Consider the following 24,391-nt stretch of genomic DNA (forward strand, 5'->3'; position numbering starts at 1 on the left):
ATTCTATTATATTATAGATAAGACATTTTTTCATTCATGTTAAAATTAAGATAGATGAATTTATTGCATTTAAAATTAAATCATACAATGTTGTCAATGATGAAATAACTTTTTTCTTTATTTCAACATTTGGTCAATCCAACAATCTACGTAACATGGTGATTAATATTTATATTTTAAGCCTAATAAAAATATTGATCTATGTTGGTCTGCATAGATCGAAACTGATTTTTAAGTTACTGTAAACAACACAAGTTTTGCTGAAATGACAAAACGTTCTGAAGAAGGTTATGATTATAAAAGTCAAACTTGGAAGCGTCAAATGGAAACAACATGTTAAACTCACAGATGAAAACTGTGTCTGTGCAGATTTCAGTACTAACTGATAAATCAATACTTTGTTTGGGATAGATCAGTTTCAATCCTTTCTACTTCTACAGTTCTAACTACACAGCGTTGACATCATTGCCAAATAATTTAATTATTATCTTATGTGCAATTATATTATTTGTTTCTATTCGACTTTTTTTTAAAATTTATTATATATTATTACTAGTCTACCTATTATTTAGCACACTTCACTATAGACTATATAAATCCGAAGGTTTGGTGCACCTACAAGATTTTTCAGGACTTCTTCTGTAACACTTATTCCATTCATATGCATTTTCATAATTTGTTATGTCCTGGGTTGAAGAAGTTGCTTCTTCTATGGTCCTTTCAATTGCTATTTATCCTTGCAGCATCTATTAGCACTAAATACGGCTATCATGATGTTCTTGACAATCTAAATAGTATATGTTACAACATATTAATGGTTTTCCATTGCGTTAAAAAAAATTCTATTTTAAATAGTCTACGAACATTAACTCTAATAAGTTTGGTAATTTAACATATTGAAGAAATGTTCTATCTATTTATTACAGTCTGTTTGATCCGTTGTGACATCTTTGTTATGAAATTCAAACTGGTGATTAAATTATTTTCAAATAAAAAACGTTTAACATGATTCAGCCAATATTGATATATTAATTCAGACCAAAATATTTAAGTCCATAAAGTATTAAACAAATACGTTACATTTTATATAGGTTAATTTTAATTAAAGCCCGAATTTAATTTAATAAAATAGAAAATAATTAGTTAATATAAATTGGAATAATAATATAATTATAGAATGAGGTTAATTATTTATAATAGCTAAAATACTTATAATTATTTAGGACAAAATCGTTAGCTTTGTTTGTATATTACATCCAAATTGGTGAAATATTAACTGTCTACAGCTGATTGTATGATACATAGTCTTTTAAATCACATGAAATATACATGATAAATATTTAATAGGACTTTGTAATTGTAAAACTAATAAATAATAGTTTAAACTGATGAATAAAACTTATTTAATTGCATTATTTGTATTAGATTGCCTTGAAGGAAGTATATTTGCAATTGTTGTCATAATGTCCATAGTATCTGAATTTCATAATGGAAAATCGTCGAAAATCATTGAAAATTAATCAGATTTTCTTTCACTGGATTACTTTCGTCGGCTCTTTTCTTTGAATAAAACTGAATAAAACTTCTTCAACATATTACATAAGTACAGAATCTAATAGTATGTAACATAAGTTTCTGTGACCTACCACCTATTGTAAAGCTTTTAACATTAATAACTCTTTGTATCATAAACCCTATATAGTTTTTGCAGTTAATATGCTGCGACTGTTAGTATATTGAACATTAAATCTACCTAGAAAAATATTACTATTATCTCTTCCGGTAAATCTTGTCAAACAATTATCATTATCACATTTAAAGTGATATGTAGCAGTATTATTTGTTATTTATCTAATATTATGATATATACCCCATTGTTATATTTACACATTGACTGAAAAGTCCATGGTCGGACTTTAAATTGCTTTTATTAAATCTATTAAATTAATATATATGCTATTAAAGTACCAGCAGTCTTTTGCGTCTTTTTTTTTCAAAAGAAATGTCATCAAAGATATCTTTTCACTAAAAAAGTTCTAAGCTAAAAATTCCAAGAAAATAATCTAGGGTTTCTGGATACTGCTCGGTGGCATTAAGCCTACTGACTGGCTATTGACCAACTTAGAGATCATTCCAAGAGACATCGGGTCTTACCCAGTCTGGTTGTCTCTTGCCTTATGGACTAATTCTAAACAATCATAAACATACATTTACAATTGTGCCTCAGCAGAATTTGAACCCTGACTATTGCCAACAGTAGGATATTAACCATCGACTATTCTAATTAGTTCTAGTTCTTTGTAAATATCACTTCTTCAAACACAAAAGCGATAGAAAAAAATTTGATAGAAATAAAGCTTCCACCAATTAAGAATATAAATGTTGAAGAACATTCTACATATAGTATTCCTCTTGAATAATACATTTTCGATCAAATAGGTGTTTAATCTTATATCCGGGGTAAAAGCATACGCATTATATTCTTTTTAAAAGGGAAATACCCTTCTGATTGCTCATTGAAAATAATGTTCTAACAATTAATATTAAAAAACGTGATATACCAAACTTGTGAAATCATTTATTACTCGGTATTGTTCTATAATTATATGATATAATAGAAGAATCACTAAAGGAAAACAATTCTGTAAACTATGAGAAACCAATATATTCTTAAATCACGAACTATTTTATTGTAGGAAGGAAAGTTTTACGCTGTGACGTCTGAAAATAAAATTAACTCATTGTGAAACCTAAAATACTTTTAAGAACTAATTCACTAATTTATTATTAATAAGTAGAATTAATAGACTTTAATCTAATATAAGATAGATATATTCAATAAGTCTAGTTCATACCAATAGTCATATCAATAGATATAGTTCAAATATAATAAAATATATTTCGAAAGTTTAGTGAGATCAAATTCTACTCTGACCTTCACAGAATACCAAAGAGCCTAGTTAAGGGTACCTCCAATCACTAAAATATCCAATACTGTTTGACGTAATGAGTAACCTATAATAGACACATTTTCAAACTTAACATATTTTAGAGTTCTCTGTTCAAAAAATACTGAGACCAGTGGATTTATTCCAACGATCTTCTATTCGATTTTAATTTTCTCAGTTATCTCAAAGCAATATCCTCGAAATAATTTTAGTGTCTATTAAATCATTATCCGACAGAGGCAAACCAAGCGAATAGGCCAAATGATGAGTTGAGTTCCTGATGATACCAAGAACAAGCTTTAAATATCGGGTGCTATCTAACTACAATTTCAGATATGTAAGACTAAACTACACACATTTCTACACTTTTCCCTTACAATTTGCTTATCTAAGCCGTCGATATTAAATAAAAAAGTTTAAAACAAGCTTTAAATGTTATGATGTTGCATCTAACCACAATTCTATTTTTAACATAATAATCTAAACGCTAACTAAAAATATATTATCTTTAATAAATGAATGATCAATAGATATATAGCTGCAGTGTGCTGCCTGTTAGGATTATATTTTGTTTGATCATTATACTTGCTGCACAGCTAATTTGCTGCAAACAAATTACTAACTTTATAATGTTTAATAAGTTCTAAAATGATCCTTACATAATATTTTGAACATTTCTCTCCTATGTCTTTGATTCTGACATTTTGCCTGCAAAATATTTTTGACGGGTTGGTAATTTAAAAAACAATTGCTGGGGTGTTGTATCGAGGGAATCCCACAAGTTTCAAAGGCATGTACAAAGTTTTTTATTTGAAATAATCGGATATTTGTGTATAATGTTATTCCTGAACTGATGTGACGAGAAATCGGAATCATTAGAACGTTTAGATCACACGCGGAGGTCGCGGGTTCGATTCCTAACGGGGGCAGCAACTTTTTTTGTTCTAGTTTGATTGGGACATTTGTCAAATCACTTAGACTATGTAGCGGACCCCGGGGCCTGAAGCACTCCTTATTTTCAATCATTGTTTCTTTATTCGTATTTTTCCTCATGCTGCACTTTTTCTTGGACTATCCTTTGTAATACTTAATAAAATAACTGTGTAATTTATTGAGTAAATATCTAACACTAAAAAGAGAAAATAAAATATTTTTAACAAAAAAATTTAACCGACTTCAAAAAATAAACAAGGAACTTACTAAAATCAATCTTATAAGAACCAATTTTCAAAGACGTATAATCCTGTAGACTATAAATAGTTATATATTATATTATTTAAATGTTATTTATTGACTTATTGTTATTTTATTACTAATAAATTAAAAAAATACCATTCGTACGTAAAAATACATATAAAAATAATTTAATTGTTAATATGGTTCATATATAAAATGCTTTCTACAATTTTCCATTGCAATTTGCTTATCTAGGCTATCGTTACCCTTGAAGACTATCTAGGGCTTGATAAGCCTCGACGATCCTTGATCCTTTTATGCCATATCGATGTTGTATTGTCAACGCGATTTTAAAAACAATGTGTAGTACTCTTTGATCAGTCATTTGGGTCAGTAATATTGTTAAGGAAACCTTGGATGCGTCCTATAAAAAAAATATATGCAATGCATGATATTCGGACAACTAGACGTATTGTAGCATTAAATTAGTTTTATTAATGATGTTATGTGGGTAAAATGTATGATGCGGTTTCCGAGATATGAGTAACCGTTTACAATGCAAGGATTTGCGTTGTCATTGTTCAATCGATTTGAGAATGCTGTGTAATGCACTTTGTTTCTTTTGAGTCAGATATTACACACATCAAATCTATTATCCTTATCGTTACTCTGATAAAATGCATTTCATATTATATCTATTAAGAGAAAAATTTCATTAAAATTTCATGTTTTAAAATAAAATATATACATGATAATTGTTGTAATACCTAAATAAAAATAAACAAAAAACTTATTTAACCTATCTACTTACTATACGTATTTTATATTTTACTATATACACACAATTTAGCCTATATACCTACCTAAATCTATTTATCTATTTACAATATTATTTTAACTACTACCAATTAACTACAATCACTTTGATATATGATTAGTGCATAAAAAGGAAGCTGAATGGCTTTTACACTGAACTCCTACACTGATTTCCTATTTTTCGTCACAGTGCACCAATAACATTATACCCAAATATCTGATTATTTCAGATAAAAAACATGTGAAAATTTTGTACGTGCCTTTGAAATTTGAGGTTTTCCCTTGATTTCCCCTCTTCCCCCCAACAGATCCTAATTTGCTTCTAATAGGACAACCTCAAAAGTGTACTCTTTTAAATAAATTTTTTTTTTAATTTGTAAAGTCGGGCCATAATTAACGGACAAATGGGCGAACATACATTAATATATATATACATATATATATATATATATATATATATATATATATATATATATATATATATATATATATATAGATATATATATATATATGTATATGTATATATACAGCCGAACATAGAATCTCCTCATTTTTGGACGTTCTTCATATCTATAACATTGTTAAAATCAATAATATATTTATAAAAGAAACCTTGATCATGTTGGAATATTGTACAACATAATATTAAAAACAATCAAAACAACATGGTGTTTTACGTTGAAAAAATTACTACAATTTTATTGCTATTCTAATAACAGCCCGTAAAATCGCAAATAGAAAAGAAAATGACCATAGAACTGGTATTAGAATCTAGGTAATATACATATTTTTACTTTCTACAGATTTGTTTGTTTAGTATCGCGTCGACCTATAAAAGATTTTCAAAGAAACGTTGGATTTAAACAGCTCTTTTTAATACTTCGCTTTGTTTCTAAAATGCATTTTATTATAATAAAAATGCATGCGCATTTTTTAACATAATATCTGATATATTTAGCATTATGGTAACAAATATATGGCATGCTTAATCAATGTTTATTAAGTTTTATATTTTATTATTATTGAATATATGCGTTTGGAACTGATATGATAATGAAATGGAAATAATTATAATAAATAAACATAACGAATTAAATGGGAAACAATATTCAGATGCACGTTTGTTAACTTACAATTTTATCATTTTAAAGTAGATGCCATATATGATTATATTTGATAATTCTCATGTATGTAAAACTGTTGGTTTCTATAAATTTAAAAATAAAATAACATAATTGAATATTATTAATATGTTGTATGATTTTTTCATATTGGCCAAACTAATAAGATTTTTACCATTATTTTATTATTACCATTAATTTTATTTTATAATTATTTTATTAATATTATTAAAGCTAAATTAAATATATTAGTACAGTTTTATTGATCTTAGTTACGTCAACCCTTGGATTTTTTAGTGACTGGACCTACCCAGCCTGGTTACTAGTGTGACTGGGGTTATTTTCCTCGTCTGATTTTACACTCTTGCCTAGAACAATCACAAATATTAAACATGCCCCAGCAGAATTCGAACCCACGACTATGGCAGCAGTAGGAGGACCGTCCTGTCGCCTTTAACACTGCATAACCAAGCCGGCTATTAAATATATTATAATTATGGAATAAATTTAAGGGATAATAATATATTTTTCCACAGTTTTAATAATTTGAAATGGTATCTTAATAGCGCATCAAGTATAAATTACTCCTTTTATAAACTCTTGTTATAAATGGTTATTTATAAAAACTATATTTCCTAAATCTGTAATTACTTTCTTGCGATTATAATAGCTTATAAATGCCATAACCTATAAATAAATATATAATGAAAAACAAACCAGAAGCCTAACTAATTCAAATTAAATACACAAAATAACTATATTATGTATCAGTAAAGATTTGCTAAATTCGAATTAGTTAACCTGGCAACTACTTGATAACTGTTTTATTACTTTACAGTGATAAAAGTAACAATACAAATGTTGTTTCTATTTAGTGAATTTTATTATATATTTTTAAATATCTGTAACACGATCAAGTTTTTTTTTTGATTATCAATTTAACTCATTATTATATCTATAACAATTAACATAGTTTTTTAATATATATTAACTTATACTAGTACGAGGGGTTGCTACTTATATTTTGAGTCCTGTCAATACTAAATGTTGTTAGGCTCCAGCTGACGTTTCTAATTGGAATTTTGACCTTTATAACCATAACTTTCAGAACGTTTTTTCTTTTGAAAAAATGGAATTAACTCGTAGACATTTTTGTGTGATGATTTTTTTACGACTTGTTATGTTGCATTCGAAATTGCTTAATCAGGCATTGCAGTAACTTTACATCAAGGTGGGCTATACATTTAGCACTCAAGTTGCTTTCGAATTATTGCACAAATCCCGACGAAATGTGTTCTTCTTTATATTGAAACATTTAGGTTGAAGTTTTGTCAAATCTTTATAAGTTATTAAGAATAATTCAAGAATTTTCGGTGGTATGTTTAAAGGGCTAACAAGGTAAATAGAATTATGCAAAATTAATAGCAGTATCAAAATAATTTTCGAAAAAGGTTATGATTATACGCTACAACGATGAGTTAAAATGTCCATTAGGTGACAATGACGTCAAAAGACTGGTATTTGTCATATGTTTAAGTCAAAATAAAAAGAACACAACGCAGATTTACATTGATGGTACAGTGGATCCCTCCGAAACATAATGAAGGTTTCGATTTAAAAATATATTTCTTTTTAAACCCAAACATTTAAGCAACCGCTATACGATCATGCTTAGTTAGCAGCAAAAAATTGAGTTTGCCTTGGGAATTTGCATAATTCTTCGCAGTTTATATACCTAATCTAAAAACAACATTATTGATCCAGTTATTTTTTTCATCACTCATTTAATGTATACAAAACTTCCCACAATAATGTATTGATATGTTTTTTAAGTAATATTTTAGACACATTCCTAAATGATTTGTATTCATTATGTTTTTTTACTGTTATGGCGTTCTTCGTTTTATTTAAGTTTTGTTTTTATTCTGCAAAATTCCTTCTGCAAAAATAGAGGAGCTTGTGAAATCAACTTAATTTTGTAACAGAAATACATCTGTAAATTACTAATAAATATTGTTTTTGTAATTTCAGAGCCTTCGGAAGATGACAAAACAAAACCTCACGTGATTATACTGAGTTTTCCCAAGTACTGCCGCTACAGGGCCATGATGAAACGACTAGAAGGAGTCGAAAACATGTATCTTAAATATAAGATAGTTAATGCTCTTGGTGGATTCTATGTTACAAATCCCAATACTAGGGTAAGTTAACGAAATAAGACAAATTTGACATATTTGTTGAAAACCAGCAAACACTTACTGGCGGTTCTAATAAAATTGAATTGGAAATAATAACGTTATAATAGTTATATTAGGAAAAGAGAAAATTTAAATTAGAGATGTTTACATCACCACCTACATCAAACTATCGCATAACGTGGTTTGGTTTGGTTTAAGATTACTACCACGTAGATTTAAAAGGTTAGATAGATATAAAAGAAGAAACTCGCTTATCACAGTGCTGAATTTTTTGAATATGCTAATCTTGACTACTATTTCGTCTAAGTTAATTTTTCTCTATTCGCGTAAATTACTCCTTCTCTCTTCTCCATAGCTCTTTCCTCTCCTGTTCCCAAAGATTGTGGATACACTAATTGCAACATTTATTTCAATTCCATTCTATACGAAATGAATTTAAGGTGCATAAGTTATGAAACATGTAGAGTTTAATAACAAAAACATCTGTTTTTTAACATTAGAATAAAAGAATTAAACATTAAATTAAAAGAATACTGTTTTTTAACATCTAGAACCGTATTAGTCACACGATATAACATCTCCCACATAAAGTAACAGGTCAATTGAAAAGTCCCCGGCCTGACACATAGATGGTGCTGCTAGAATTAAATCCATATTAAATCATTAGTTTGCTAATTATAGCATTTTGAGTGAAGCAACTTGTTATTGTGAAAAAAATTGATAAAAAAGGAATTTCGCGTGTTGATAAAATATTGCTTTTTGAAGGGAAAAATACAATTGAAGCAAAAACTTGGCTTGTTGTCGAGTTTCCGGACACTACCCCAGGAAAATCAACCATCAAGGATTGGCACGCTAAGTTTAAACGTGGTGAAATGAGCACCGAAGACGGTGAATGCAGTAGACGCCCAAAAGAGGTTGTTACCGACGAAAACATTTAAAAAATCCACAAAATGATTTTGAATGATCGTAAATTGAAATTGAATGAAATAGCAGACACTAAAGATATGAACTGAACGTGTACATCATATCATTCACGAATATTTAGGTATGAGAAAGTTATGTGCAAAATGGGCGCCGCGCGAACTCACTTTCGACCAAAAATAACGACAAGTTGATGATTCGGAGCAGTGTTTGAAGATAATCAAGCGTAATAAATTCGATTTTTTGCGTCGATATGTGACAATGGATGAAACATGGCTCCATCATTTCACTCCGAAGTCTAATCACACGATAAACCCACTCCAAAGCGTCGGAGAACGCAACTGTCGGCTGGCAAGGTTATGGCGTCTGTATTTTGAGATGCGCATGGAATAATTTTCATTGACTAATTTGAAAAAGGATGGACTATCAACAGCGACTATTACATAGCATTTGAAGAAAAAGAAAGTGCTGCTTCACCAAGACAATGCACCGTGTCAAAAATCCATGAATAGGGCTTCGAATTGCTTCCTCGTCCACCGTATTCTCCAGATCTGGCACGCAGCGACTATTTCCTGTTCTCAGATCTTGAAAGAATGCTCGCTGGGAAGAAATTTTCGTCGAATGAAGAGGTGATCGACGAGACTGAGGCCTATTTTGAAGCAAAGGACAAATTGTACTACAAAAATGGTGTCGAAAAGTTGGAGGGTCGCTATAATCAATGTATCACCCTTGAAGGAAATTATGTTGAATAAAAAAAACTAATTTTGCCTAAACTAATTGAAATAAAAAAAAATTGTTTTACTATGGTAGATCGGGGACTTTTCAATTGACCTGTTATGTATGTAGATTGTACCTTAGCCCGCCAGTTTGTCTTGGCCTTTTTGTGGGTGATTTTCTGAATTGCACTGTTTTAACCCAATTTGCATGAATTGGTTTCGCAAGTTTTGATGCCCCCAAATTCCGATAAACTACGGCTGAGCATTAGGTTACTTTAATCCGCCTTTGGTAAATTTACACCTTGAACTTCAAGCTTCTGTCCAAATTCTAATAGCCTATGTTAGTTTGCAGCACCATCAGTCAACCTCTGGTTATCTTACACCATGAACTGCTATTCTTATATCAAGAATCCACGGATTAGAGATGTCTCTCAACTCATGAATATTTCTTAATTATCATAGTTTATAGCTTTAAGGACTTTGAGCACTTAGTCTCTGGATAATTTGATTAATTCCAGTTAGTTGAATTAATTCAAAAGAGGGCAATCTTATGATCTGTTTCGAATACTACCATCTGCACCAGCTATGAAATGTGAATGGTTTAAAACAAGAACTTTTAATTTACTTTAAAACTAATTTTATTTTAACGGAAAGAAGTAATCATTTATCGACTACACAAACGATACTGCCGTTAAATTATATTCTAACGTAAACGAAATGCTTGTTTCCAGACAGTTCACTCATCATATTTCACAGTCTGACATATACACCGGTTTTTTTCGAACAACCAGGGTCGTGACTAGGCCATATAAATTATATAATATTTTTTGACTATCTTTTATTCTGTTCTAAAGTTATCCAACGGACTATTTAAATGCGTACTTACAAAAATGTTTAAGTTTGAAAAAATATCTATACTACAATCTATATATAGATGTAGATATTCTAGATATATATATATATATATATATATATATATATATATATATATATATATATATATATATATATATATATATATAGATGTAGATAGATGTAGATTCAGATGTCTATATCTCCTTTCTTTAAAAGCGTTTTCAATAACCCCTGTTGCTCTAAGCACTTGGTCATTGAATGGCTGATTGGTGATTTCGAAAACCAAACTTAAAACAACCTTTTAATTTAATTTAATACTTACTTAGATAACTCATATTCGCTTTTCTTTAATTTGTTTCGGTAAGTTCAGGATTCTTCCAATTGTTCTACCTTTTCTAACTGACTTAAATTGTATTGCATTAATATATTGCAGTCTCGATAGAGTTTTTGGAACTTCTATATTTTTAGACGATGCCATCGCGATCGAGATTTTTTATTTTCAAGGCAATATGGCTTCAAGTTACAACATAGTTTCAAGCTTTATCAACTTCCCGTCTTAAGTATTGTACTACCATTACCTAATTATTATCACTAATGTTTTCAAGAAATTTGTAGACCTCTGACAACAGTGTCGACCACTACCAATATAAATCGAATTTTATAGACTGATCGGTTATATGTTCCTACGCATCAGACAACATTCTTGTCTTTTCTGTCTTTTTTTTTAACTAGGGTATAATTAGAAAGAAGTGTCTACTCCGGGTTCTAAATTAAGTTTACATTTTTACAAACCATAAGGTACATTGAAATGATAATTTTTTTATTGAAAGGATTATATGTATATTTATTTGGTATATAGTTTCTGAACTGAGAGAATACAATTAATTTTAAATTTACAAGATAAAAAAATACAGGTACCATCAGCATTTATTTTCATTTATTGTACTTCCCTGAGTTAATATAATAAATAATGTGATACTGACGCATTTAAATTTCACTGTGAACTACTATTAGGTAGGTAATTACCATTTTTCATATCGAATTTATAAACCCAAATATAACAATATAAGGTATTTGTAACATAAATGCTATAATAATTTCAAATTAAGATTTACATATCGATAATTAATAACCGTTCGTATTTCATTTACCTATTTATAGGAACTATTAATATATTGTTATTAAACAAATGGAATTGGAGAAATCTATTCAGTAATGATCCTCAAACGACATTAACCGAGTAAATTGTGCATCGATCCGATCGAACAATATTCCTGCAGATAAACATGGGAACGCAATTTTGATATTAGGACGCGTAATAATAATAATTCCCATTTAATTAATTACAAGGTTTCCATTAACATGATTATGTTGATTAGGATTATAATTATTTGCTTTTTTAATTGGGTTGGTGACTGTTTTGTTTTGCGCTTCGCTCTTTACTATTAGGTTCTTGCTTATATTTTCATCAGCGGTATCTATTAATAAAAATGCGAAGTGTCAATGTAAACAAATGTTAAACAACCTAACCTAACTATTAAATTCTATGGTTTTCTGGCATTTCTTTACATAAAGTAATAGTTTTCCATGTAATTTACAATAATTTCGTATTATTGAATTATCCAAAAAGGAGGGAAAATGGTTAGAACATAAATTGAGTGAAAATGTCATTTTGAACCCTTTAAGAATCGCGGTTTCTTTAAGTGACAGGCAAGAGAAAGTTTTCTTTGGCGTATTGTGACTGTCGATGAAGGGAATCAATCATGATCATTCCCATGGGCAAAAAGTTATGCGTTAGTTCAGTCCATCCACATCAACACCGTAACGGAATATTCATGGTCACAAAGTCTTGCTATGCATATGGTGGGATCAGCAAGGTGTAGTATTCCTGCTACTCAAATTCGTAAGTATCGGGTAGAACGCCCGATACTCACGTTTCGATTTAGAAACTTCCAAATCGGAGGACACATCTTTCCAGAAGACTTCTCTTTCTAGTTTTAGATCGATTAGTTTTGCTTCTATATGTTTTTGAACTATTATCATTTGTAGACATTTACTGAATATCCAGAGCTGGTAAACATAATTTAATGACATACTCAAGAATTGTTTCAGATGTTTGCTTTTCTGCTACATTAATATCTGTATCTTTAGGCGTTTTAGTGCCTGGAACCTATTTGTCGTTTCAATTTGAAACTCCTAACATTTGGGATTCTGCAAGTAGCTTCAGATGCGATTGATTATATGCGACTTTTCACACTGTGCCTGTTGGAGTCGCAGTTGCACTGTTGCATGAACGAGATAGTTGTTAGATATAAGCATCGAACGAAACCGGGAGTTAATCAAATCATAATCCAACTATGTGCAATGAAATCTCCAGCCAGAATAAATAGATCAATTTTTGGAATATATTTAAAAGCTTCTTGAAGTTGGTTGTAGAAGTCATCAACCATACCTGAGCGTACACGGGTACTATATGTACTCTCACCATGCCGTTGTTCGTGAAGACAGCAATGTGATCTGATTTAAGCTTTCAAGCAGTGATACAAGTCGTTCTTTTGTCGACTATGAAACCGATGACCGCTGATCTCTTGTCACTACCGTAATAAAACTAGGTGAACACTTGGATGGGTAGCTCGAAGAGAGCGAGTTTATATTTCGTCAGTTCTAAAGCGATAATTTATTGCGATAAAAATGTCGGTAAAGAATTGGTAAGGTAAAGTCGTTTTTGACAACTAGCACTTCTCGCCAGTACCCAAGTTCTTCAATACTAGCGCATCAGTTACACCAGATGCAGTAGCATTTGTTGTCTATTCAGTTTTCATGTATGGTAATCATGTGTAGTAATCATGTTTGGATCCATGAATATCTTGCCTGGTTTCCCATTTCTGATTACTGTGGCCCTTCTCCTTTTACAACTGGACTTAAAGCCATTTTTAGTAGAGTTGGAATCCGGATTGGAGCAACGTAAACTGACTTTACTTCCCTTCGCCAAATCGTCACAACTTCGGAGATTAAACTTTTTGTTTTATTAATGTTGCCTAATTTATACTATAATCATGTGTAGTAATCATGGTTTCCCATTTCTGATTACTGTAGCCCTTCTTCTTTTACAATTGGACTTGGAGCCATTCTTAGCAGAGTTGGAATCTGGATTGGAGCAACGTAAACTGACGATACTCCCTTCGCCAAATCGTCAGTAACGTCGGAGATTAAACTTTTTGTTTTATTAATGTTGCCTAATTTATACTAACAATTTGTTATATATTATACAATAACAATTTGTTATTAAAAACTTGTTTGTATATAACTTAAAAAGTGTCTTAAAAACGAAATGAAACGTATTTTATTTTAACGGAAAGAAATGGGGAACCCTTATAAAATAAACACATCATTGGTCACCACCACTATTGGGTACTCTGATTTATTTTAATATGCAGTACCATGTTTAGTTGTTCTTAAGTTGTTCAGTACATATTTTGACATGAAATGAATATGCTATATTTTGAAAATAACAATGTCCATAATTTTTCACAATAAAACAAGTTTTAAAAAAATGTTTAGGAAATCTACAAAAAAAAATCGCCAAAATTAATCCACGGTCCGTATATAAACTAAGTAATGCAAATAACATTAAAAAATAACTCTTTTAAAAACTTTTTTTTAACTTAGTCTAGCTTAGCTTTTTATTTAAAATTTTATAGAGAGCCAAAATCTAATACCTACATGTAATATGTAATGTAATGTAATGTCTAATACATATCATGTTGGGTTTATTAACAAACATTCAATAATTGAATAATTGAGGTGTATAAAATAACAGATGTTGTTAAAAAGCCTATGAAGTCCTATTAGAGTAGCACAAACGTTCGGTAAGGTTTAGTACGATGGTTTCCTTCACACACTACAGACAATGTTACCGAAGCAACACACTAAACTACTAAAATCTTACATCACAGCCAGAACGTTTAGATTCAAATAAGAGGAAGCTTACTCTACAGTAAAACAAATGTACCACAAGAGGGCTAATTCTTTACCCACTTTTACACCTGTGATATACTACAAGTGGAACATATCACGATGACTAGATTTATTGATGATACTGCGATTCTTGCTGTCGGAAACATTAGCGAAGAAGCAACTTGAAAATTACAACAGGTCCATGACAATATGAATAATTGGAATGAAACCGAAAAAATAAAAATTAACCAAATAATATGTGCATGTGCAGTTCTCCTATAATCAGACCACACAAATATCAGTTACAAAAAGTAATACTATTATTCCATCTAGCAACAACACTAAGTAACTCGAGATGACTCTTGATAAGAAACTTCGCTGGAAGAAACATTTTAAAAAGAAAAGAAGAAAAGTTTAAACTTGTGGACCTACAAAATCCAATGTTTTGCAAAAAGGAATGTAAATATAATAGAGTATTCTAGAACAGAGCTCCTAACAAGCATAGCAGTAGCACCCACATGCTATAAAACGGATTACTTAACTGAAATCTTGAGATTCCAAGATCAAAAAAATCAGGAAATCAAAAGAATCGTAAGGAAACATGAGGAAAGACTCCATTATCGAAACAAGTATTCTCTTGGATAAGACCAGAACAGGATACCGACTCAAAGGACACATACTCCTGTGTTTTGTAGTAGGTCATCTAATAGAAAAAATAGCAGTATATTAATACTACGACGCAGTACATAAACATTATTAGACTAGAAACTAAGTCAGGACTAATGGCTCCTATGTACCTGCATTAATCGTCACGAGAAAAAGATAATGAAAACAAACACCGTACTATCAAAACATTTACTATTATAATACTTTTTGTATAAATACTCTAAAAAATACTCGTAATGAATAGTAAAAATTGAATTGCTGTTACACTTATTTGGTTATTTGAATTTATATATTTAGAAATTATTGGTTCTAGTTTTCGAAATATTCAGAAAATGTTTTTACTATTTTTTTGGCCATTAACGGCCATTTATTGAATTGTAAACTGCGTCATAAATTGGCATCAGCTATTAGTTTTCAAATATCAGTTCCGACAAATATTCCTTCTTTGATTTTTTCATCTGCGATCTCAAGCCATTTTTTACACTTGTTCCTAGATGAAATTCCATACGTGGAAATGGCTTCGACACTGATGATAAATCAGGATATTTATAATGTGCTATTTTTTGCATCTATACTGTTCTCTCCATGAATAATTTTCACCAAATGATCAAATGTACAGATTCGTTCTGTACATGTTACAAAACAATTTCTGTACCCATGGCTTATCAGTGATTACTACAGCAAAACCAAAGTACTGCAAATACGTATCTTTGAGTACATTTGTTGTGGTTTTTTCAAGTTTTCTGAGCATATAATATCCAGAAACATAACAAAAATACTTGGAATTGACTTCGTGATGTTGTCTCTGCATTTTCACACGTTTCGAAGCACAAGTACAGCATAAAAACAAATTCGAGATGAAATTTAATGAATCTATTTATAATAACGCAGTATTGCCATCATGCGCGAACTAGAAAAGTAAAATCAATGGAACTTGACACACGGATTGTAGATCTGAGTTCAAAGCAACAAATAACGTTAAGAATCGCTTTCATATGCTCGGTTCGAAAAGTTGACCCGAATTTATAAACTTGTGCAATTAAACATGTTTATGTGTAGTAGGCTATTTTCATTTCTGACATTGTTCTCCATTATTCAGGTCTTGTTTTGTCGTGACACATTCGACTATCCCGAATTGGAAGGTCACGAGCTGCTTTGCAATCACCTCGCTCCGAAACTGAAAGGTCGTCCTCGGGGCAAACGGAAAAAACGAAGCATTTCACCAGGATCGGAAAGCAACGAATCAGAATCCTCCATTACCAACCATTACACCAGGGTAAGTTCCGTAGTGAGTCGTATGTTGCCGTTGTACTAAACGTATTTCATGTTATTTTCAGTCGTCAGATAGAGCGAATGGAGCCAGATCGGATTCGCCTGTAGCGACGCGTCGAAGTACAAGATGCCACGAAAATAATGAAAATAAGCAATTCATGAAGGTTTTAACCGCTTTTATGAAATCAAAACACATACCAATGGGTCGTATCCCATCACTTGGCTATAAGGAATGTAAGCATCAAAAATTATAAAAACGATAAATTTAACTAGCAAAGATTGTATTATGATCTGACATTGTCCTGGTGAAATAACTTAGTTTATCTATTCACTATACATTCATTATGTCACTATTAGTCAGGCCCGCCTAATATGATTAATCCTATTTAGTGCTCTTCACGATGATCAAAAGGACGGTACCAGATATGATTGGTTTTATAGTGACTCTTTTTGTTGAGGTTATTTTGGTGCAAACCTCAAAAACATCTTTTCTCTCGAAATAGCCCAGACCTTATCAATTTGAATGTTGTGGTCACTATCCATCACAAGAGTCCAATTCTGGAGAATCATGGCATACACACAAGAATTCGAATTTACAATGTTGCCAGTTCTTGCAAACTATACGTACATATGAATAATATAAAATAAACAGAATAAATTATCTTGAATTCACAAATTAATCTAACATTACCGTTGAGACTCAAGTTAAAAAAATTTTGGTACATTTTTCATCTCGTATAATATAAAAAATCTAATATGAAAAAATATATCTCATTTTAAAATAAGTTTGAAAAGACAAAAGAAAATAAAACAATATGTAATCGTTTATCAATATGTAAACATTACAATAACAAAACAAATTTATAGTTTTTGTAAATTATTCGTATATTTGAAGAGTATAATATATATTTTGGAATTCACAAATTAATCTAAAATTTCCCTTGAAAGTTTATTAGATGAACGTTTGTGTTGTGGACTTTTTATAAACATATTTAATTTTGTGATAAATATTAGGAAAAAGAGAAAATCAAACATGTAAGATAACAAATATAATTTATTTAGCAATATTGAAAAATACAAGCTTACCATTTTACCAGCCATTTATCTTTACAATTACTCAATAATATGTCTAAATAGCATCTCTCTCAGTACATTCATTACAAGCAAGGAATGCAATTCAAATCCATATGCATTAAGTCCGTGTGTAGAATCTACATATATACACGAATGGCTATATTCTTTTAAAATTTCATATTGTTCTTCATTCATTACGATTAACTTAAAAACTTCTTCCTTGAAAGTCAGGTAGGTGTCCAAAAACTTAAATTTTTGCTTGGATGACAACACACCTCCTGTATACATCTTCTGTAACATCTTTACAAGTTAATACATATAGTATTTCCAAATTGCCACTGCTTAAGTTATCTTGGATTTTAATAAATATAGCATTCAATAGAATTTTAGCAAGTAGCTTACTCGAGTCATTTTTGTGTCCTACATGTGTTCTAATGTATCCCATTTCACATTATTTTCCATTTTTATCAATTTTATATTAGGACCTCCCTGGAGTTTGAATGCCTCGCGCTTTGATAAACTCTTATGAATTTCTGATGGATTTCCTCCAATAGCTGTGATTTTGATGAGATATACTCATATAAAAGCACATCGAGTCATATTTATCTGCACTTTTATTGTCGCGGAATCAAGTATGCCTAAAATATAATGAATTTGGTGACAAAATTTGAAAGGTACGACCAATTATAAATTGAAATGGTATTAAATTATCAAGTCATCTTGACTTAATAAAAAAGGCGTCAAAGGTGATTTAAAACTGATTCAATCAACTATGCATTCAACAGTATGTCATTTTCATATAATTTCACAATTATAATCAAACGTTTCCCAATATTTATCATAATTTTATGGTTTCCATTTCAACCAAGTTCATTCCAAATTCAACCAAAATTTCAAATCAAATATGACTAGGCTTTGCTAATTGACCAACAAATTTTCAACACTCCATTAAAATATCCTCCGCACACAAACTGGACGTTAATATTATATATGAAGCCCTAATAACCAAACAAACATGCCAATATAATATTTAAATAACTTGCGTTACACCACCTTTGATTCATATAATTGTTTTCACAAATATTAAATATAAGTTTTAAAACTGTTGGAGGCTTGGCTTAATTGTTTCTCATTGGCCACAATCTCTAAATTTTTGTGAACCTCCGAAATTTTACATATATTATATAATTGTCGCAATCAATCAACATTAGCAAGTTTTTAAATACATAAGGCTTATATGCTGTACTAAAAAATATGGCGCAAATAGCGGTACCACAATTCTTCCTTGGATTGTTAAAAGAGATGCATTTTCCGTATCCATTAATATCAACGTTCAGGACATGATACGCATTCCACATATAGCCCAAAAAAACACAACTTAGACCCGAAAGCAGACAAACTCAATTTAATATGAAGCCGAACTGTATACCATTTCATACAAACCAGGAATTTATTTACCATAGTATCAACGAGAACTGCCCGGGAATTAATTAAACCCAACCGAAAATCCAATGGGTTAAGACTATTAAAATCTTCCACAAAGCTCTAATGCCTAAAACCATTAATGAAATTACCAAATTTACCCACCATGAACAACGTACCTGAAACTGGTAACCAGACTGAGTCAACCATTTGCCTTTTTATACATTCATTTAATTCAACAATAAACAATATATATAAACCAGTCCTGTAAACTGACCAAATATTAGATAAATTCTGTTCAAACTTGACAATTTCAACCAACAATTTATCAACAAATAGATCGTGCCTAATTAATTCAGCATCATAATAATATATCTGTGCTCTATCAATGCATCCTTTGTATGAATACCAAATGACCAAAAAGGTTGCGAATACAACACCATATGCTACCACAATTACTTCATAAAAATCCAAAACATTTCGGATTGAAATGCCTTAATATCTCCTTTGAAAATCTACCCAGCAATCAAAATTAACTCAAATTTAACACCTACTGCAAAATGCCGATGTTTAAACCAGACTATAATTCAACAAAGATGATCGTGTATTCTGGAATCCACCATTCTACATAATACAAATACCAAGATTATATAATAGATAATCTGTAGTCGATTACAAAGACTTAAAATAATACGCAAATATTTTGTAGGATTTAAAAAATATATTATACGTTAAAATTATTTTATTTTACGGAAAGCAACTTATTGAAACATTGAAACAACTAATATAGAAACCTCATATCTAGATACGTCACTCATCGCATCTCCTATATATATATATATTAAGTTTTTAATATGCTATTTTAATTTTGGAGTTATCAAAGTCGACCAATTATTGAATCTCAGCCATCAACATAGTATTCTATTTTCCTTCTTTATAAATTACTTTTATGACTCTTAAATATTAAATATTATTATTAAATATAATTCCTATACTGTATATTTTTTATTACTAAAATGTTACGTTTCTATTTCAGTGAACTTGTATGAGTTCTTCACGAAAGTCCAAAAATTAGGCGGTTATGATTGTGTTACTGCCAATCGCTTCTGGAAATGCATTTTCGATGATATGACCGGCCATCTCAACAGCACGAGCGCAGCTACTATTATTCGAAGACATTATGAAAGGCAAGGCGACGAAACAATTCGTATCTCCTGAACGAATTTTAAAAAAATATTATGTTATAGATTCTTATTGGCATACGAACGACATCTAAAAGGGGAAGAATACAAGCCTCTTCCTGTTTCTGAAAGAAGAAGGTTGAAAAGCAAACGCTCAAGTACGGCAAGTAGTTGTGCCAGCGATCCCGAATCCAGCAACGATACCATAACCCCATCTACTTCGAGAAGCGGTAGTACACCTCCAACAACCAATGAAACTAAGGTAACTTCATAGACGCTGTCGCGTAGATCAATTTCATTTTGGTATTTTTCAGGAATCGCCAACCGGAAAAACATCATCTTTAAGAAGTATTCGTGTGAAAACGGAAAGACAGAAGGATAAACAAAACTCAGTGAGTGATAAAACGAGTGTAACCCCTGTGGGTAATCCTGAACACGGTGTTAAAATGGAAACGGAAGACGTCAAACCAGATGAAGCAGTTATTATCAAATTAGAAGATTTCAAGTCGGAGACAAAAACGGAACCAAAACCAAAACATGAAATCGGCGAAGAATGTAAAGATGAATCGTTTAAAACAGAGCTCAAAACTGAAGTGAAGGATGAACCAGATACCACTCCAAGCGATCCCACCATTGTAACGGCTTCCATACCTGAAGGAACCAAAACTGATATTTCCATTCCCGATAAAAATGCAGAACCTTTGACCACGGCTGTAGCCCCAGTGGCTATAACGCTAATTCCGGATAAGATTCTGTCTCCAGTGGAAGGCAAGGAAAACATACCCGTCATAAAAACAGGTGATACTGCTACCGCGACTACAAATGTTACACCTGAAGTTATTAATGTACCATACAAAGCCAAGACACCAGATGTGAAGACGGATAATGAAAACACATATAAAATCATGCCAAATAAATTTATCAACGACGTAAAAAAAATCAAACTGGACATATTGAAGGAAGGTGGACTGGAAGTTACTCCGGTTCGAGCAGGTCTTATATCACCAGCTGTAAAAGATATTCGCCCTTCGGTAATACAGCCGATTACGCACACAAACACCTCAAAACCGGACATGCCACCTCCGTTAGTCAGCAAAATATTGCCGGCAAGAAACAGCATATTTATCGTCCCTCCAAGTATAAATATCACACAGATAAAATCTTCGACAAGTACATCAATTAAACCTGCCATAAAGTCCGACACTATTTCATTTGCCAACGGCGCAGTACCACCAAAAGTTGTTCAGTCGAGATCGATTTATTCTTATTCTGAGAAAACGGTTTATGGGAACCCTAAAGATGGTTTACCATCGGCGATGGTACCGCAAACACCCAGGTTTATAAGACAGGGTGGCGATCCGATGGATCTATCTATAACCAGTCCTCAGAAACCTGTTGTGGAAATTATGCGTATACCTCAAAGTTCAACTTCCAATGCTCACGTATCCTACAATAAAGAAAGCGTAACAAAGAACCTATATAAAATACCATCGAACACTGTATTGGATGGCAGGAAGTTGGGTTCGAATCTAGAAATCACCGTCGTCGGTCCAAAGGCTTCAACAAATTCATCTAAACCTGCTAGTTACGTCCCAAAAGCGCCGACTCACAGACGAGCTAGTCATGAGCCTTATGCTTCCAAAATTGCCCGATTGAAAGCAGATGAAAACGGTAGTAAACACAGCAAGTACAACATTCCTCCAGGGCATAAGAATAACGGAGAACTAAATATTCCCAATCTGTTTGAAAAAAATAATATACCAGTAAACATCAATAAAAACGAACCAAGACATACACCACCGGTTCAGAAGACTCCTTTAGTTTCACCATTACCTCCTACAATGCCCAATTACTTATCACATTTTAATGGACCAGAGACAGCTAATGCAATGAACCAATATTTACCTCTATTAGAGCCGCTGTACTATCAGCATTTGCAGGCAGCTGCATTTCAGAACGTTTATTCAGGTTTTCCGGGTATGGCTTCTTCGATACCACTACAATTACCAATACCCACACCTGAACAATTGAAATTCTATGCTGAATTCATGGCTCATAGTGGAATGAATATATTTCCAAATCCAACCAATGGACAATCTTCAATGAACAATAAGAAGCCATAAGCGACCTGCTTAATATAGTCTGGTCTTTCGTATTTTTTGAGTGTTTAGTAAAAATAAAGTTACATGGAACTGAAGAAGAGGTGAAAACTTTAAACGAAAACTTCGATTTTCCTTTTTAAAATATTGTAAATATAAAACATGTAATATAAACATAAACTGTTTTTCTATGGTGCTGATCATATAATAGACTCATACATATTGTGTCCCCTTTATAAACATATGATTAAAAGAAAAACATAAAAATTAATAACCCACTTCTACCCATGTCTTTCAATATCCGATGACGAATTTATCTGGATTATTATCCCATCGACGTATACGTCCTGAATTATAAGAGACTCATTTTTTCTCTTATGTGTCCAAAAATACCACATCCTATTCCTACTTATAATTAGAGTCACAACACAATATATATATATATATTTGTAAAAACGATTTTAATTTTGCAGAAAAATAATATAATTGAATGAATAGTTAGTTTTGATCCATTCAACTATAAAAAGATATCAGAACGTGGGTTTTATATAAATATATATTTTTTTAACTTGATCACAGTTGTGTTAAAATGGTGATTATGATTTGAGTCATGTTTTATTGATGATGGGTCAAATCTAATGCTATTTTCTAATCTATATACGCCATAATAAAAAGCTGTCAGTGGCGTATTCTATTTAGCATAAGCAAGAAGTGAAGTAATACACTAACTTTAAATCTGAAACTACAGATGTTTCTCTTTGACGGCCTGTTATAGAGAGAAGAACAAAATCGCAGTCTTGCTAGAAATGCTTCATATTATATTAAACAAAATTGTTTATAATTATATTTTATATTAAATCATTTCGAATAAGTTAAGTGTTATATTGATAATATGTATAGGACTGTAAAAAAAACATGTTTTGTTAAGTTTTGTTAATTAATATTCGAAAATACTTAAGTATCTTCAATTCACATATTTTTTTCTTTATTTTTGTTCATTTATATGACCAAATTTTATGATATATTCTTATTTGTTGGATAATTGTCACTTATCGGCGAATATTTGTGATCGGCGGATTTTCATTCCAATTATTTTTAATGTAATATATGAAAAACGAATGAAAGTTAGCCAGTAGCGTAAGTCGTAATGTGAATTAATACAATTATATATATTGATATATATATATATATATATATATATATATATATATATATATATATATATATATATATATATATATATATATATATGTATATTCTAAATAACACTTTTTAGTTATTATTATAAAATTATTATTTTTCAATTGCAGAAAAATTAAAGAAAATGTATATACAAAGGCCAGATTCAATTTTAGTGTCTGTGATTTAAATATATTTAAATAGTTGACGTATAATACCAAATTAGATTTTGTACAGATTTTCTCGAGTTAAATGTTTAAGTTTTATAATTGTAGTAGTGTGTAAATAGTATTTACTTTTATATTTCTATAATGTTTAAGTGTTATTGTATGGTTTCAAATATTTGCCATTGAATAAATTGATAAAGACAGTACTGTCACACCTTAATCTATAACCAATTTACCTTAATCTATCCTTGTTTATATCTTTATGTATCCTGCCAGTTAATTTATTTTTATTTAAGTTTCTTTGGCATGTTTTATTTATTGATGTATGCATTAAAATTTTGATAGAGTTTCTGCCAATTCACTCCTGAAAGGCAGTGATTTGTTTCTGACCGCATTCAAAGGTTATCTGAAGTTGGTAGTGTATTCGATCTCGATTTTTAGACATATTATGGACAAGTAGTGAACAGTTAGAAAACTATAGAGAAATTAGCTTTTTATCGACAAAAAAATTAAATGTCCATAAAATAATCAATGTATAAAATATATTATTCTTCGAACTTTTTAAATTTAATATTAAAGTTTTTTAATATTCCAGTAACTTACTAAACCTAAAATTTATATAT

At 30.7% G+C, this 24,391-nt stretch overlaps 1 protein-coding gene across 1 annotated transcript in view; it reads left to right on the forward strand.

Annotated features, from left to right (window-relative positions):
* The window catches only part of LOC143191209 (uncharacterized), a 363,463-nt gene extending 339,454 nt beyond the window's left edge, over positions 1-24,009 (forward strand). The window contains exons 4-9 of the mRNA XM_076396072.1: positions 8,093-8,262; positions 16,474-16,650; positions 16,712-16,880; positions 20,179-20,329; positions 20,390-20,585; positions 20,638-24,009. Of these exons, the coding sequence (XP_076252187.1) occupies positions 8,093-8,262; positions 16,474-16,650; positions 16,712-16,880; positions 20,179-20,329; positions 20,390-20,585; positions 20,638-22,446 (2,672 nt within the window). The 3' untranslated portion in view covers positions 22,447-24,009. The remainder of the gene's footprint in view (positions 1-8,092; positions 8,263-16,473; positions 16,651-16,711; positions 16,881-20,178; positions 20,330-20,389; positions 20,586-20,637) is intronic.
* Positions 24,010-24,391: the final 382 nt, after the last annotated feature.

Source organism: Rhynchophorus ferrugineus, unplaced genomic scaffold (genome assembly GCF_030347505.1).
Source record: "Rhynchophorus ferrugineus isolate W39M unplaced genomic scaffold, kcgeb_rfMv2 rfM2, whole genome shotgun sequence".
Classification (NCBI taxonomy): Eukaryota; Metazoa; Arthropoda; class Insecta; order Coleoptera; family Curculionidae; genus Rhynchophorus; species Rhynchophorus ferrugineus.